Genomic DNA, 16,163 nt, shown 5'->3' on the forward strand with positions numbered 1-16,163 from the left:
CTAGTGTGTGACACAATAGTTTGCTCAACTTCCTAAAAGAATTTCTATAAAGAGTATTCATTCCAATACAATCCCAGTGCAAGGATTTTTCTTTATTTCTGGAACGTGCCTACACTACTATAAACATTATTATTAAAATAGTTTGCTTGCTTCTGCATGAAACTGTTCTTTTTTTTGGCTTGTCCACACTCCAGCTTAGAAGTATTTTTTTATATATTTATATTGCAATGTAATATACACAGAGCAAAATGTACACATAAAGTCTGTGCTTAATGAAATCATCACAAAAAGAACACATTTGTGTAACCACTGTTACAGTCAAGGAAAGACTCTTATCGGGCACTTCAAAAGCTTTCCTATGGTCCCGCCCAGTTTATATCCTCACCTTTTCCTCAAAGGTGACCACTATCCTGACAGCTTGAGTTTTAAAGACAGAACTCCCCTGGTGGTGGAGTGGTTAAGAATCCCCCTAACAATGCAGGGGACATGGGTTCAATCTCTGGTCCAGGAAGATCCCACATGGCCCAGGACAACTAAGCCCGTGTGCGGCAACTACTGAGCCCTAGAGCCTGAGAGCTACAGCTACTGAACCTGTGTGCTGCACCTAAAAAAGCCCACACGTCTAAAGCCCATGTTCCACAACAAGAAAAGCCGCTGTGATGAGAAGCCTATGCACCGCAACTTGAGAGTAGCCTACATGCAGCAATGGAGACCTAGGGTAGCCAATAAATAAATGGAAAAAAAAAATTAAGATAGTTAAAAGAAAATTATTCTGGTAGCTTTCTGACATGAATAAGCATGCATGTACCAAATGATCATTCTTTAATGAAGAGGCTGATGTTTTGTTTTGTTTTTTTCAACAAGGTCAATTTCCATGTCATCCTGCCTTCTGACCTCGTAGGAGGTTCACAGAAATACACAATGTGGAATATATCTCATCAGCCCCAGCCTAAGGGATCTGTGGAAAGGCCTTCTTTTCAGAGATGTTCAGAGAGTGCAGTTGGGTGGGGCAGAGAGCCCCTGAAATGATCCAGCGTTCCTTGCTCCCTGGGATTCATGCCCTTCTGTAATTCTCCTTCTTGACTGTAGGGAGGCTGACCTAGCAATTTGCTTCTAATGAATAGAACGCTGTAAATGCAATGTGATGTCTCTCCTGAGGCTGGGGTACGACCCACCCTGCTTGCTCACTCTCCCCACCTTACTCGCTCTGCAGGAAGTCAGCTTCTACTTTGAGAGCTGCTCTGTGAAAAGACCCACATGGGAAGGAACTGGGGGTGGCCTCCAGCCCATAGACAGTGAACAAATGAACAACTGAGACTGTCAGTCCAACAACCTGTAAGGAACTGAACTCTGCTGTGAAAGAGTTTAGAGGCACACCTTCCCCCAGTGGAGGACTATGGATAGCCCCGGCTGGTGCCTGGATTATAGCGTCATGAGAGACATGGAAGCAGAAACACTGAACCAGACCTTAGCCAAAGTCCTGACTCCCAGAAACTGTGAGACAATAAATGTCTAGTACCTGGAGCTGCTATGTTTGTGGGTATTTTTGTCGCCTAGTTAGTAATTACTAAAACCTGGGAAGAAAAGAAAAATCTGTTGGATTCATCAATTCTGTGGCTATAGTGCATGAAGAACAAGAGGTCACAGAGAACCACAACTCTGCAAATATTGAGTTGGCAAAAAAAGTTCATTCGGGTTTTTCAGTAACATCCTAAGAAAAACCCAATGAACTTTTTTGGCCAACCCATGATGACAGACTATATTTGATTTTGAAAGGAGTGCTAGTGATGTTTTTCATCATTAAATGCTAGGGAAATTTCTCTACATTTGGGTTTTCTTTCTATAAATAAAATGTACCTTTGCCTTTTATTTTTCAGCTTCATTTTAGCAAGGTTTTTAGGGTGCTTAAGTTTTCTATAGATGAACAGGGACATCTGACTAAGAGTTACTCAGTCATCTTTGTTAGCCTTGTCTTTTTGCTTGCTGACATTTCTTCCCGGAAAAGGATTCACATTCATAAGATACAAAAGGACATGTACAAAACAGAATTAAATTTCAGGTCTGTCAAGGCTTTTCAGAATCTATAAATCTTCTGCTAATTCAGAACTATTTTACAAACTCTTCTGGCCTCCCCTTGTTTGTGCTGTTGTCTAAATGTGAAACCAGGATGCTCTTGCTACAGAGAACCCTTTCAGTTACAGGAGGCCCTAGAAATAGCTCCAGTACATCCTGTACACTGCCCCTTATTCTCATGATGAAATCCCCTGCTACCAGGAAGTATCTCTTTCCCACTGCCCAGCTCTCATGGTGTTTTGTAGCTTCAAATCCAACAGCTTGAAGTCTCTTAAGTCTTTGCTGTCTCCTAAATGTAGACATTTTCTTCTGGATATAGTATAGAAGAATGGCCTCCTCTCATGAATCAGGTGAAATCCCAAGATCTTATTAAATATTACTGTGTACTCCTGCCAGTTGACTATCTCAGACTCTCTCTAACATTTATTATTCCAGGTAGAAGGGTACAAAAACAAATTACACATGATCCTTGCCATCTCGAAGCTTAATATTTGAGATTTTATGCAAGAGTGAATGCAAAAATCAAGGCCTATTGTAAAAACCACATTCCCTAGGGATTTAGGAATGTCAAGGGTCAACTCACCCTACAGAGACTATATTGGCTTTACTGCCTTTCCCCACCCTCTAGCCACATAAACATACCGTGGTTAGCATGGATTGTTCCACAAAACCAGCATTTTCTCACCCCACAGCCACAGAGTTCATCCACAATCTGGAATTTCTTACCTTTAATGTGCTATTCAAAGTTCGTATTTTGTGGAGTTTCTCATTTATGGATGGATTCTTGCACCGCTTGACAAAGGACTTTCTCAGCTCCTTTTTGGTTGAAGGTCGTCGGTCCCCAAGAGGAGACAGACTAGCTTGCTCTAACGATTTGTAGAGCTTCTCCATTTCATCATCTTCGGAGGCTTTTGTCTCTTCTATTAAAATAAAAAAATAACAATATGCCCAGTTAATCAAGGACAGAACATTTGACACTGTGGTCCTAAAACAAGATCCTCCTGACACCTTCATCTTAGACTTCCAGGCTCCACAATGGTGAGACGTACATTTGTCACAACAGCCCATGTTCCCTTTGAAGGCTCTAGGGCAGGATCTGCTCCAAGCCTCTCTCCCAGCTTTTGACGGTTCCTTGGCTTGTGGCAGCAGGACTCTTATCTTCACTTGGTGTCTTATGGTGTGCATGTCCCAATATCCCCTTCTATAGACACCAGTCATATTGATTAGGGGGACATCAATCTCTGATTTAGATGATATTTGGGTGAGACTCAGAGTTGACTTATAGTTGGTATTGGAATGGATTCAGACTTTTGGAGATGTTGAGATGAATTCAGTTAGGACTTCAACACAGGGATTTTTGGAAGGACAAAACTGAACCTATAATAGTACACCCTCTGTGCTGTGTGCTCAGTTGCATCCGACTCTTAGTGGCCCCGTGAACTGTAGCTCACCAGGATCCTCTGTCCATGGAATTTTTCAGGCAAGAATACTAGATTGGGTTGCCATTTTCTTCTATAGGGGATCTTCCCCACACAGGACTTGAACCTGTATCTCTTGCATCTCCTGCACTGGCAGGCAAGTTCTTTACCATTTGCACTACCTGGGAAGTATATACCCTGTAACCTCCCAAAATTCATGTCCCTCTCACAGGTAAAATACATTCATTCATCCTAACATCGCCAAAAGTCTTAACCCATTCCAACATCAACTTTAAGTCTGAAACTCTAAGTCAACTCTAAGTCTCATCCAAATACCATCTAAATCAGAGATTAGTGGGACTCAGGTGAAGCTTCATCCTAGGGAAAAATTCCTCTCCACCTGTGAACATATGAAACCAAACAAGTTCTCTGCTTCTCAAATACAATGGTGGGAGAGGAAAACCTTTACAAACCAATATACACCCTAAATAATGAGAACCATTGTCCCAGATTCCTTTTTAATGTCCTACCTAGAACCACACTTTGAAAGAAGGAATCTGCCTGTGGTCTGTGGCTTTGAGCAGATAATAATCATTTCTCATGCCACACACCCCCATTCTCTTCCTTAACCACGCCTCGCCAGCCTCAGCCCAAATGCTTCCAGTGGAGTGATTCTCCCAGGTATCCAGAGGGACCCTATATATTTAGCCAGTCCCATCGTGCTAGCCACAGTCACTGATCTAGGGATGCATATGGGTCTCAGATCAGGCCCACGGGGCCAAAGAGACTCAATTCTGAGACTTCAGTTTGGAGTATCAGGGAACCAATCTCCTTGTTTTCCTAAACTGAGCGATGTGATGATATGACCTGGAAGATTCCAGGAATCATGCCAAGAGTCATGAAAATGGAGCCAATCCATAGGATACAATTGAGACATGGATCTTGGTGATACTCTTAGTGTCATCTGAGCTCCTGGGAGCCAATCCATTGCCTTTGTTAAGGTATTCTGGATGTTGTCTTCAGTCATATGCAACTGAAAGAGTCTCGAATGATATAGAAATTTACTCAAAGAAAATCATCTCCTGTCGCTGCTTTAATTTCTTACTAAGAACTTCAGTCCTTTATTCACTTTGGTCTCTGAAAAGTCTTGGGAAAGATAGACAATAAGACTTCTTTTCTACCATGCAGTCCTTAGTTTTTTCTACGCATGCAGGAACCATGCGATTTGGTTCCTGTCCTGAGAACGAGATTGACAGAGGATCATATAGAAAGCATGGCCTTAGGAGAACTAAAAAACTGTCTCTCCAAAGAGGATAAAAAAGTCATACAATAGTCGTCTAGGAGCATCAAAATTAAGCACACTCACTTCCTTCACAGTTTACTCTTGTAAGATTAAGTGTCTTTAGGCAATGTTTTTTCCCCCTTCTACTACCAGAAAGTCCATAAGCATGCATAGTACTCTTTCATGAAATGGAGAGAAAAGATGTTGGGTTAACTTTGCAATTAAATTATAGTACTGGTCAATAAACTTCTTTGTTTTCTATCAAAATAATATCAAAAAAAAGGGGGAAATATTCAAAACTACATTCGAACACAGACTTTTTGGCTCAGTTGGTGCAGATATCAAAAGTAGGCTTTTGTCAATAAGCACATGAAAGGATGCTCAGTATCATTAGTCATTAGAGAAATGCAAATCAAAACCACAATGAGATACTGTGTCACACTCACCAGGATGGCTAAATTAAAAAGGACATAAGTGTGGTGAAACCAGAACATTAAAGTCCTTGGTGGAAATGTAAATTGGACCCCACTTTAGGAAACAATCTGGTAGTTTCTCAAAATTCTAACTGTAGAGTTACCATGTGTGTGTGCTAAAGCGCTTCAGTCATGTCTGACTCTTTGCAACCCTATGGACTGTAGCCCACCAGGCTCTTCTGTCTACAGGATTCTCCAGGCAAGAATATCGGAATGGGTTGCCATGCCCTCCTCCAGGGGATCTTCCTGACCCAGGGATCAAACCCATGTCTCCTGTGTCTCCTGCATTGCAAATAGATTCTTTACTGTGAGCCACCATATGACCCATCAATTCCATTTCTAACTATGTATTCAAGAAAATTAAAAACATACATTAACACAAAACTTGTGCATGAATGTCATGAAAGACACAAACAAAAGGTGCAACAGTGTAAATAAATGTTCATCGATTGCTGCAATATGGTACATGTAGGGAATGGAGTATTAGTCATTAAAAGAAACGAAGTACTAAGACACACAAAAACATGGATGAACTGCAAAAAATTCTTTGAAGTAAAAGGAGCCAGTCACAAAAGGCACATACCATATTGTCCATTTATAATAAAATTTCCAGAATAAACAAATCTATAGAGACAGAAAGTAGATTAGTGGTTGCCTGGGGCTGAGGAGGGGACAATCAGGAATGACAGCTAATGTGTATGGGGTTTTCCTGTGTGGGATGTGACACACTTCACATCGGATTGTGGAGTCGCACAACTCTATGAATATATTAAAAACCACTGAACTGTTTTTCATATGTGAATTTTACGGTATGTGTAAGAAGCCACCTGCCGATGAGAAGAAGCAAGAGACACAGTTTCAGTCCCAGGGTCAGGAAGATCCCCTGGAGAAGGAAATGGCAACCCACCCCAGTATTCTTGCCTGAAAAATTTCATGGACAGAGGAGCCTGGTGGGCTACAGTCCATGTGGTCGCAAAGAGTCGGATACAACTGAGCAACTGAACAAGCATGCGTACGTGAAATATATCTCAATAAAGCTGTTAAAAATCAGGCTTTAATAAGATTATCATGATAACTGATGACATTTGCATAGGAAAAATACTAAGCTTGGTAATAGTCCTGGAGTTAAGCTGGAGACATTAAAAAGTGTTAAGAAATTGAAATTAAAAGACATCTGACTCCTAGAGGGTAACATTAGCATTGAGGACTCCATGAGTTTTCAGTCCCACAAGATCACAGTAATTTTATACATCTTTTTTTTTTACAGATAGGCAGGCAGGAGTCTACTTCAAATAAAGTCTGGATATATAGCTTTTATGGCTTCCCTGGTGGCTCAGACCAGTAAAGAATCTGCCTGCAATGAAGGAGACCCATGTTCAATCCCTGGATTGGGAAGATGCCCAGAAGAAGGGAATGGCTATCCACTCCAGTATTCTTGCCTGGAGAATTCCATGGATAGAGGAGCCTGGTGGGCTACAGTCCATGGAGTTGCAAAGAGTCGGACAGGACTGAGTGACTAACACTTTCATATAGCTTTTAATACCACAGTATTTTTAAAGTAATATATATTTAACAAATTTTAAGAAATCAGTGAAATAAGTATACAACAAAAATGAACAGAATGATTACTTTCTCTGTGTGCACCAAGATGCTCAGTTGTGCTACTAAAGACTGTGATAGAAAATAAAATTATTTTTGACTAGCATGTTAATTTGTAATTATGTCAGAGTAAAATGATTATAAGATCTTATATTTAACTTGACATACAGTAAATCGGTAAGGATGAAAATAAGCTTTAGGAGCTTGGAATAGCATGGCATAAAGTACATTCCCTCAATGAGAAAGAAGATGGCTTATTTGGATAATCTTATATTATTTAATATATTTTTATGAATATATATTACCTTTAAGTTTAAAAAAATCACAGATTATCTCCCTCTCCCCACCCACCCCAACATTCCCTTCTCTAAATTAAACTTCAGGGCACTACCCATGAGGATGTGGGTGTGGGTCTGTGTGTGTGTGTGTGTGTGTGTGTGTGTGTGTGACTTGCTCCTCCTAGAAATAGTGGAACTTTCAAATTAACACGTAGGTACAGTGGACCTTTTGCCATTACAAAAAGTTAATACAATTTACCTAAAATATGACCAAACAATGTTCAAAAAACAAACACTTTCTCATTGGGATTCACTTAGAAATTGGAGATAGTAGTAAGGAGTGAGTATATTCAAAGAAAGTGTTAAGCTGCTGGAAAAATGGAGAAAAATGAATTCAAATTACCATTACCTTCTACCGCTCATCTCCTTGTCCTTCCTCAAAAGAAACCTGAGTCTAGAAAACTATATGTCTGACCTCTGATTACCCGATTCCAGAATCACTCACAAAGGTAAAGATGAGAAAATAATAATGATGATGTTAAGAGTCAAGAAAATACCCTGATGGCTTTCTTTGCATAATAATCTATGGAATACACAACATATTACTAGATATTCAGGGGTAAGACCTGTGACCCAACCTTGTCCACGACCTAGATGGGGATTTTACTCTATTTTACTGCTGCTAATGGCTGGTGCGTAGGTCTTCACAGGACCATAAACAGAAAACCCAATAAAAATGGAAGCAGATGATAAGTAGGAGCATAGGACCAAAAAGGACCCAAAGGGTACAAGCATATCAAAGACAGCTTGCGCCTGACCTCAAAGCAGAAATGAAAGTCTTTACTAGTCATTACATGAAGACTAGCACTGGTTGGCTAACCTTACAGGGCTACCTCCACATCTTTCAAAGGTTTTTCAATAAAGTAGCATTTTTTAAAATCTCCTTTTCATCTTTTTTTTAATGTAAATACTTTTCTAAATTCTAATTTCATATTAGAAAACACTAGATTATTCCCTTATTTTACCAGATTATAAAAAGAGCAAAATAACAAAAAATTATTGGCAGGAAAGGCATTTGGTCTCTCTCCCACTGTAAACAGAAGCCAAGTTCATTATCTTCACCTCCTTTGTCTTCTGTGGCAAAATAAAATGAATTTTGTCTGACAATCAAGTGTTTCCCATGCAATTGCTCTCCTTCCTCTCAAGTGCATATTTTAGTCTTCTTACATAAAATAACAGGACTTTAATTTTCTTCTTCTCATAAGGCACACTGTAGTCTATCTCATCAAGCCTCACAAGTTCCTTGCCGAGGAAGATGAAAACTATTTTTATATTACAGATGAGAAAAAATGTAGAGATTCTTGAAAAACAGCACGCAATCTTTCCAAAATGTAAATCGATGCAAAATTAGGAACAAGAGTTCAGTTCCACGCTGTGCAGGCCTGTGCAATTCTCGATGAGTTTCCTCCAACTTTAATAAGCAATCACCTAGGGATCTTGTTAAAATGTGGCTTCTGATTCACTCCAGGACAGCAGGCACTGAGATTTAAATTTTTAACGAGCTCCTCGGTGATGTCAGAATGGCTGGTCCCTGGACATTCTTTGAGTAGCAAGGCTGGGTTGCTTCCCAACAGCTAGTCACACAGAACCTGTCTCAGTTCATTGGAAGAGAAAGGGGCTGAAATTACAACCAGAAAGTTGGGACTCATCCAGAAAGCAGCATCTCTTTCTCTGAGCCATAGCTTAATTAAAAAAAAAAAAAAAATCTGGCTTGCTCAAAGGAAGATCCAAGAATCCTTGCTCTAAAGCATCAGTATCTCACACATTGAATTGGTAGGAATTTGAGGTCAATGTTAGCAACCCTTTACTTCTGTTAGACTTGCTCAGAACGTCTGAAGGGGTCAGACATAAAACATTCTCCAAACTTAGGTTAATAATCTAATGATTTAGACTCAAGAAAGGGATGGTTGTATTTTGTTTTTTGGGTTTTTTTAACAAGACCTTTCTTGTTGACATGAGCAAAAGACAAAACAACACTTCTAACTAATTGTTACTAGTTCCTTCCTTTCCAAGATGATGCCAAATGCATGCACTCTTCTCTTGCTTCCTCCCACGTACTCAGCCTATTGTGTGCTTCTGATGGGACACACACGCTCCAGTAAGTCTGGAACTTGGTTGTCGAGAACACTGTATGAAGATTATCTCTTTAAATGCTGTACTGTCAACTTGGCCTCCCCCACTATCTTATTTTTGGCGCTTCCTTGTGCTTTCTAGACTGTGGGCTTTTTATTTTCTGTTCAGAACATAAAAGCCGACTTTAGGAGACAAGAGGGAAATTCACACACCATATTTCAAATCAGAATTTGAAAGGAAAACTTTTTGAGGTTGGAAAAATCTAAACTCTCTCCCAAGGAAGATAGTCATTCCTAAATATGAAACACTTAAAAAAAGTTTACATAGAAAACAGTATTTCCTGTTTCATATGCAGTGTTCTAAGTACTTGAGAAAAGAAAGACTATGGAAGTTACTTGTTACCAAGAGAAGATATAACTACACAGTCATTTGGACATTCAGACTTTAAGACTTTACAAATGTCATTCACTTTAGCACCTGACGAGCTTCCCTGGTGGCTCAGTGGTAAAGAATCCTGCTCCAAATGTAGATGGGGGTTCAATCCCTGGGTCAGGAAGATCCCCTGGAGAAGGAAATGGCAACCTACTCCAGTATTCTTGCCTGGAGAATCCCACGGACAGAGGAGCCTGGAAGGCTGTATAGTCCATGGGGTTTCAAAGAGCTGGACACGACTTAGTGACTAAACAACAATAGCACCTGATGCAAAGAGATTAAAAGCATTTTATAGGCTTCCTCTAGTTAATGATTCTGACAACTCTACATAATGCAGTCAAATTTAGAATCATCAGATCAGATCAGTCGCTCAGTCGTGTCCGGCTCTTGGCGACCCCATGAATCGCAGCACACCAGGCCTCCCTGTCCATCACCAACTCCCGGAGTTCACCCAGACTCACGTCCATCGAGTCAGTGATGCCATCCAGCCATCTCATCCTCTGTCGTCCCCTTCTCCTCTTGCCCCCAATCCCTCCCAACATCAGAGTCTTTTCCAATGAGTCAACTCTTCGCATGAGGTGGCCAACGTACTGGAGTTTCAGCTTTAGCATCATTCCTTCCAAAGAAATCCCAGGGCTGATCTCCTTCACAATGGACTGGTTGGATCTCCTTGAAGTCCAAGGGACCCTCAAGAGTCTTCTCCAACACCACAGTTCAAAAGCATCAATTCTTCGGCGCTCAGCCTTCTTCACAGTCCAACTCTCACATCCATACATGACCACAGGAAAAACCATAGCCTTGACTAGACGAACCTTTGTTGGCAAAGTAATGTCTTTGCTTTTCAATATGCTATCTATAATTTATGCAACTAAGATACATCTGGACAATTTATCTTACTCATAAGGATACTACTAACCAAGAATATTAGCATAGTATAATTTTAGAGACAGATTAACTATGTGTCTCTGCTGCTGTTAAGAAATAGCTTTTTGCTGGTGGAAACAGCTTTCATGTACTGAACTTTTAACTGTGTAACAGGCACTGTGTTAACTACTATACCAACATTATCTTAATACCTTTGTAACAACCCTACAAGGAAGTATTATTAATCCTAATATAAAGGAGAGAATGTCAAGACACAGAAAGATTAAAAACTTTGACCAAATTCACAAAGAAACAAGTCTAAGTTCTGATCCAAAACTCATTGCCTTAAACATTATGCTTCATGCTATAAAAATATTTGATACACTGTCTTTGAATGAAGTTCAAGGAAGAGGATTTCAAGTCAGATAATGCATAATTATCAAGACAGTAGCTGGCAAGGCCAAGGCTCAGATCCCTGGCCCCTCTACTCTGTCTTCCAAGGGAAAAGTCTCCACCCAAAGCCTCTGCTTCCGAGGTGCCCAGGTTTTATACCTTAAATTCTGTTCTCACAGGGCACTCAGTCCTAGGAGAGGAAATTCATAAGCTGGTCAGCAACTTAAGACACAGGCTGGAGAATCAGATTCTCTGCTTGGGTGTTTGAACCGGGCACCTAGGGATAATGAACCAGTTCACATCAGGAGCTATCATGGTAGGCTGGACCCCCAAAGACAACAAAGATATAAAGGCACAGAAATGGAGAATGCAAAGTCAGGGTCTCAAAAAATGATGGCAGGTAAAGGAAATTCTATAAGAGAAAAATCAAACAGATTGAGAGAAAGTCAGAGACAGCATTCAAGTATAAACCAAGTATAATCTTGTGTTTCTGTAACTCTGAGACTAATTTTACTTTGGTTTCCCATATTTTCCTATATTTGATTTACCTTCTCTACCAATCAGATATCTATTAATATTTTATCATGGATATTTGATGTTTCTATTAAGCAAGATAACTCAGAACCCCTGTACTGTATCATTGCTTTCATTGATAAGAATAAACTTAGTCCATTGGGAGACCCTTAGTGTTTTCTGTTTCGTTTTATTATTATTGCCTGTGTGGCAGTGATTTTCAGAAATAACCTGAGGTTGACCTCATTACCAAAGATTCTAATAAGTAGCTTTTTACATTTTTAAAACAAAGATTCCATTTGTTTTTAAAACGTATTCTTCCAATCATAAGAGCACTTTGGATTAGGTGAAATAGTTAATGCAAACAAAAAATTTCTACATCTGCTCATACTCTAAGCAGACAAAAAACATCAGCATGCACATCAAACTAGTATTTGGTCAGGTTTGGGGAAATTGCTAAATTCTAAATCTGGCTCATTTATGTCATTTTCCTGGGGTGTCATGCATCCTCTAGTTATTTGTATATCTTCATTAAAGATGCATTCTATTCAAAATGCTTCCCACATTCAATCTTGCTGTACTTCTACTTAACAATTTATTTGCATAAATTGGGTATTAGTCTTGTTACTGATTGAGGAGGGCATGGCAACCCACTCAGTGTTCCTGCCTGGAGACTCCCATGGACAGAGGAGCCTGGCGGGCTACAGTGCATGGGGCCACAAAAAGTCAGACACAACATAGCACACACACTTATTACTGATTATTCAGCTTGTCAGCATCCAGGGTATGGCCACTTCATTCATGGAGTAAGTATAACTGTCTCACACTGTCGACATAATATAAGTAGAAAAATACAGTGTGAGTCATCATCACACAGGCATGAGTCATGGGCCAAATAACCTTTCATAAAAGAAAAGAAACAGGACAGAGTAAAACTGAGCTGAGATGAACATTCCATTAACCTCATCATCTCTTTCCCTGCTTTGCTTTGTGGAAAGACTCAGTGAAGAGTCTGAAGACCTCTGATCTACCAACGTGGAAAGGCAACAGGATACAATTAACATCATGTATTGTTTAACTAGCTTACTCTGTGGAGGAAGATGTCTAAAAGGGTTTAACTTCAGTATAAAATTCTAGCAACTACAGTTTTAATTGCATACCAATTGTAAAATATTTCTCTCATTGTCTAAATAAAAAGAAGGCTATAATACATGCTGTCTGCTTATTTCTGGGCTCAGTTATTAACCTTTAAGAATCTTTTCTAGGATAAAAGCCTCTTTCTCCAGCAAACACATCTTGAGACTGGGACTTAATCTAAAATCCTAAGTCCTATCATAGACCTTGTTGAAACTTCAATCCCTGTCATATTAATAAAAGCATCCTGAACCATATTTCAGACACAAGACTTTTAGCATTTTTCTTTTTTAGTTTGCAAATAAAAAATAATAATTTTTAGAAGTCAGAAAAATGAAAAGCTACCTCCTTCCCAACACACAAACACATATGTAAAACACACACACATACACACAAATACGCAACCTGATTACTCAACATGTCATGGCAAACGCAAGCAAAAACTGGGTGGCTGTTTCCATAGCAATGACTTTCTGTGGTTTAACTCTGCTGGGAATTTGACCAAATCCCCAGCAGCAGGAGAAAAGCATCAGCAAACATTCTGCACCATATGGCAAATGCCAACAAATCAATGAGGGGAAAAATAGTTTTATTTTCTCTTCCTTTCTACCCAAAGGAATACCTTTGTGTGGAGCTGTTTGAAGAAGCACACAGATTTCTTTGGTCACTCTGCACCTAACTCAAAATGTTAAAATACCTGGTTTCTTCCTTTGGAGATTAAAAGACCTGTTGGTACTCAGCCAGGCTCTGCAGCACACGCTTGCCCAGAATGACGTTAGACATGGACAAGAACTGCAGGCATCTTCCTGTGACTTTCAAATCATTCATCCTAAAGGAAAACTCAATTTGCAGAGTTACCTGCTGAGAATGAATGAGAATGGGATTTTATTCTTATTTGCTTCTGAAGCCATCCTCGTCCTAGGTGCTGTGTGTGTGTGCATGTGTGCAAGCTTGTTTGTGCATGCATGAAACTTTTTAGTCCTACCAATGGTCCAATGATTAAAGTAAGAGTTGATAACAGGAAAGAGTAAATATGGCCCTTTTCATTATTTTCTTTAGTTCCACCTATCCTGTATCTGGAAGGATCTTCTAAATATCACATTAGAGGCAATCTAGTTCAAGATGCTTAAATTCCCTCTTTAGTATATCTTCATAAGGCCAAAAATTGTAATCAACACATAATATGCAATTAATACCCAATGAAAATGGTTGTCTCAGAAAGAGTAAACACCTTCAGTGATGAGGAACACACTACTTTCCAAGGAACCTGTTCAGTTTTGAACAATTCTCAATGTTAAAAAGTTTCTAATGTTGAATCGAAAATTATTTCCTTTTTATGTGAACCATTGGCCTCAAAATTTACATCAATTTCGAACTTCCACAGAGGTGCAAATTAAGCCCAGCACCTTCATATGACAGCGCCTCCCCAAGCTGAGGCCAGCCTGAGTCTCCTGCCTTCTGTCCGGTACAGTCCAATATTAACCTATCTCCCCTTACTCATCAGTGGTGCTATTTCCATTCTCCCCCCTACCCAACCTCGTTCACCTCTATAAACAGGTTATTTTGGCAATAACTTTATTTACTACTGTAAAGTAGATCATTAGCATTAATTAAGGGTATCCAACAAAAATGCCATCAGATGGGGACGTCCCAGTGATTAAGACTCCAAACTTCCAATGGAGGGAGTATGGGTTTGATCCCTAAAAGTGAAAGTTTTAGTCACTCAGTTGTGTCTGACTCTTTGCGACCCCATGGACTGTAGCCCACCAGGCTTCTCTATCCATGGAACTCTCCAGGCAAGAATACTGAAATGGGTTGCCATCCCCTTCTCCAGGGGATCTTCCCAACTCAAGGATCAAATGCTGGTTTCCTGCATTGCACGTGGATTCTTTAACGTCTGAGTCACAAGTGAAGCCAGGGAAATAAGATCCCACATGCCTCAGAAGCATGGCCAGAAACTAAATAAATTAACAAAATAAAATAGCCTATTCTCAAGCTCTCCTGAAAATATAATGTCATCTGGGGCCCAGCAGGTAATTCAACTGTGTGAAGCATCTTCAGATAAGGCCATAGCGAGTGGTTAACAACTATGGTGCCTTGGAGAATGAGTTCCCAGTCTGAGAATCCAAATAAATGCTGTACACACACACACACACACACACACACACACACACACACCCCAAGGTCTGTAGAGTTCTAATCCTTGGCCTAAATTATTCTGATGTGCTGTGCTACATTAAGTCGCTTCAGTCATGTCCAAATCTGCATCCCCATGGACTGTAGCCCACCAGTCTCCTCTGTCCATGGAATTCTCCAGGGAAGAATACTGTAGTGGGGTGCATCTTCCTTCTCCAATATTACTCTGATACAAAATATCAAATTAATAGGGTACATATAAAAAATTGAGAACTTAAAGAATTTTCCCTGATGAACCTGGGAGAGGGGGCGAAGCAGTCATTTACACCATCAGATCACCGTGGCTGGCGTTCCTGGAAATTTAGCCAGTCAACTCATCATTTTCTCATTTTTAAGTATCTTCTATCAGGTAAGCTTGTCTGACAGTGGAGAGAATAAGGCACAGACCGTCAGGAACAACCCATCATGACTGAAAACTAATCATTTTTTTAAAGTTAGTCTGGATAAAAGATAAGGACCAATTACCATGGAGTATTAAAAAGTATTAGATAGCATCACCAACTCAACAGACATGAACTTGAAGAAACTCCGGGAGACAGTGGAGGACAGTGAAGCCTGGCGTGCTGTGGTCCAAGGGGTCGCAAAGAATCAGACACGACTTGGAGACTGAACAACGACATTAAGAAGGCTCACACTCTTCATTTCTACACTCCAGTAACTCTTTCTTTTGCTAAGACTTAAAATGATCTTTTTTCTTTTTTTAACACATAAGCTGTACACTCCTTTGGTTTTAAAGTTTTAATAATGCCCTCTGAAGTACACACAGATTGCCTCTTCCTGTTAACTACACGGGCAGGCACCTCAGGAGCCAACTAGCTTAGGACCCAGCCCTTATCTGTGGTGATAGCTCTGGGAAGGTGGTTGCTCTGTGCATGTTTCGAACAAAGGAGGTGATGTCATCCACAAAATGTTGATCTAGTCACCATGAACTCCAGAGCAGAGGACATGGGACCAAACCAAACAAAAACAACCTATGGTTGATTCATGTTGAGGTTTGACAGAAAATAACAAAAATCTGTAAAGCAATTATCCTTCAAAAAATAATTAAAACAAAGAAAACTCAAACTTTATCTCAGATTGGTGAAAAGGTATCATTATTTTGTGAACACATGTCTCATAGTTGCAAGCATTTGGTTAGTGATACTTACAGTGGGCTGGGAAAGGGAATGGCAACCCACTCCAGTATTCTGGCCTAGAAAATTCCATGGACCGAGCAGGCTGGAAGGCTACAGTCTATGGGGTCCTAAAGAGTCGGACTGGAGGAGGAAATGGCAACCCACTCCAGTATTCTTGCCTGGAGAATCCCATGGACAGAGGAGCCTGGCAGGCCACAGTCTACGGGGTTGCAAGAATCAGACACGACTGCGCGACTAAG

At 40.1% G+C, this 16,163-nt stretch overlaps 2 protein-coding genes across 3 annotated transcripts in view; one reads left to right on the top strand and one right to left on the bottom strand.

Annotated features, from left to right (window-relative positions):
- OPRM1 (opioid receptor mu 1) overlaps nt 1-16,163 on the top strand; it is a 162,550-nt gene that overhangs the window by 94,801 nt on the left and 51,586 nt on the right. The window lies entirely within an intron of this gene.
- The window catches only part of IPCEF1 (interaction protein for cytohesin exchange factors 1), a 76,351-nt gene that overhangs the window by 5,786 nt on the left and 54,402 nt on the right, over nt 1-16,163 (bottom strand). Inside the window, exon 9 of the mRNA XM_055536032.1 lies at nt 2,800-2,993. Within this exon, the coding sequence (XP_055392007.1) occupies nt 2,800-2,993 (194 nt within the window). The remainder of the gene's footprint in view (nt 1-2,799; nt 2,994-16,163) is intronic.

Source organism: Bubalus kerabau, chromosome 9 (genome assembly GCF_029407905.1).
Source record: "Bubalus kerabau isolate K-KA32 ecotype Philippines breed swamp buffalo chromosome 9, PCC_UOA_SB_1v2, whole genome shotgun sequence".
NCBI lineage: Eukaryota > Metazoa > Chordata > Mammalia > Artiodactyla > Bovidae > Bubalus > Bubalus kerabau.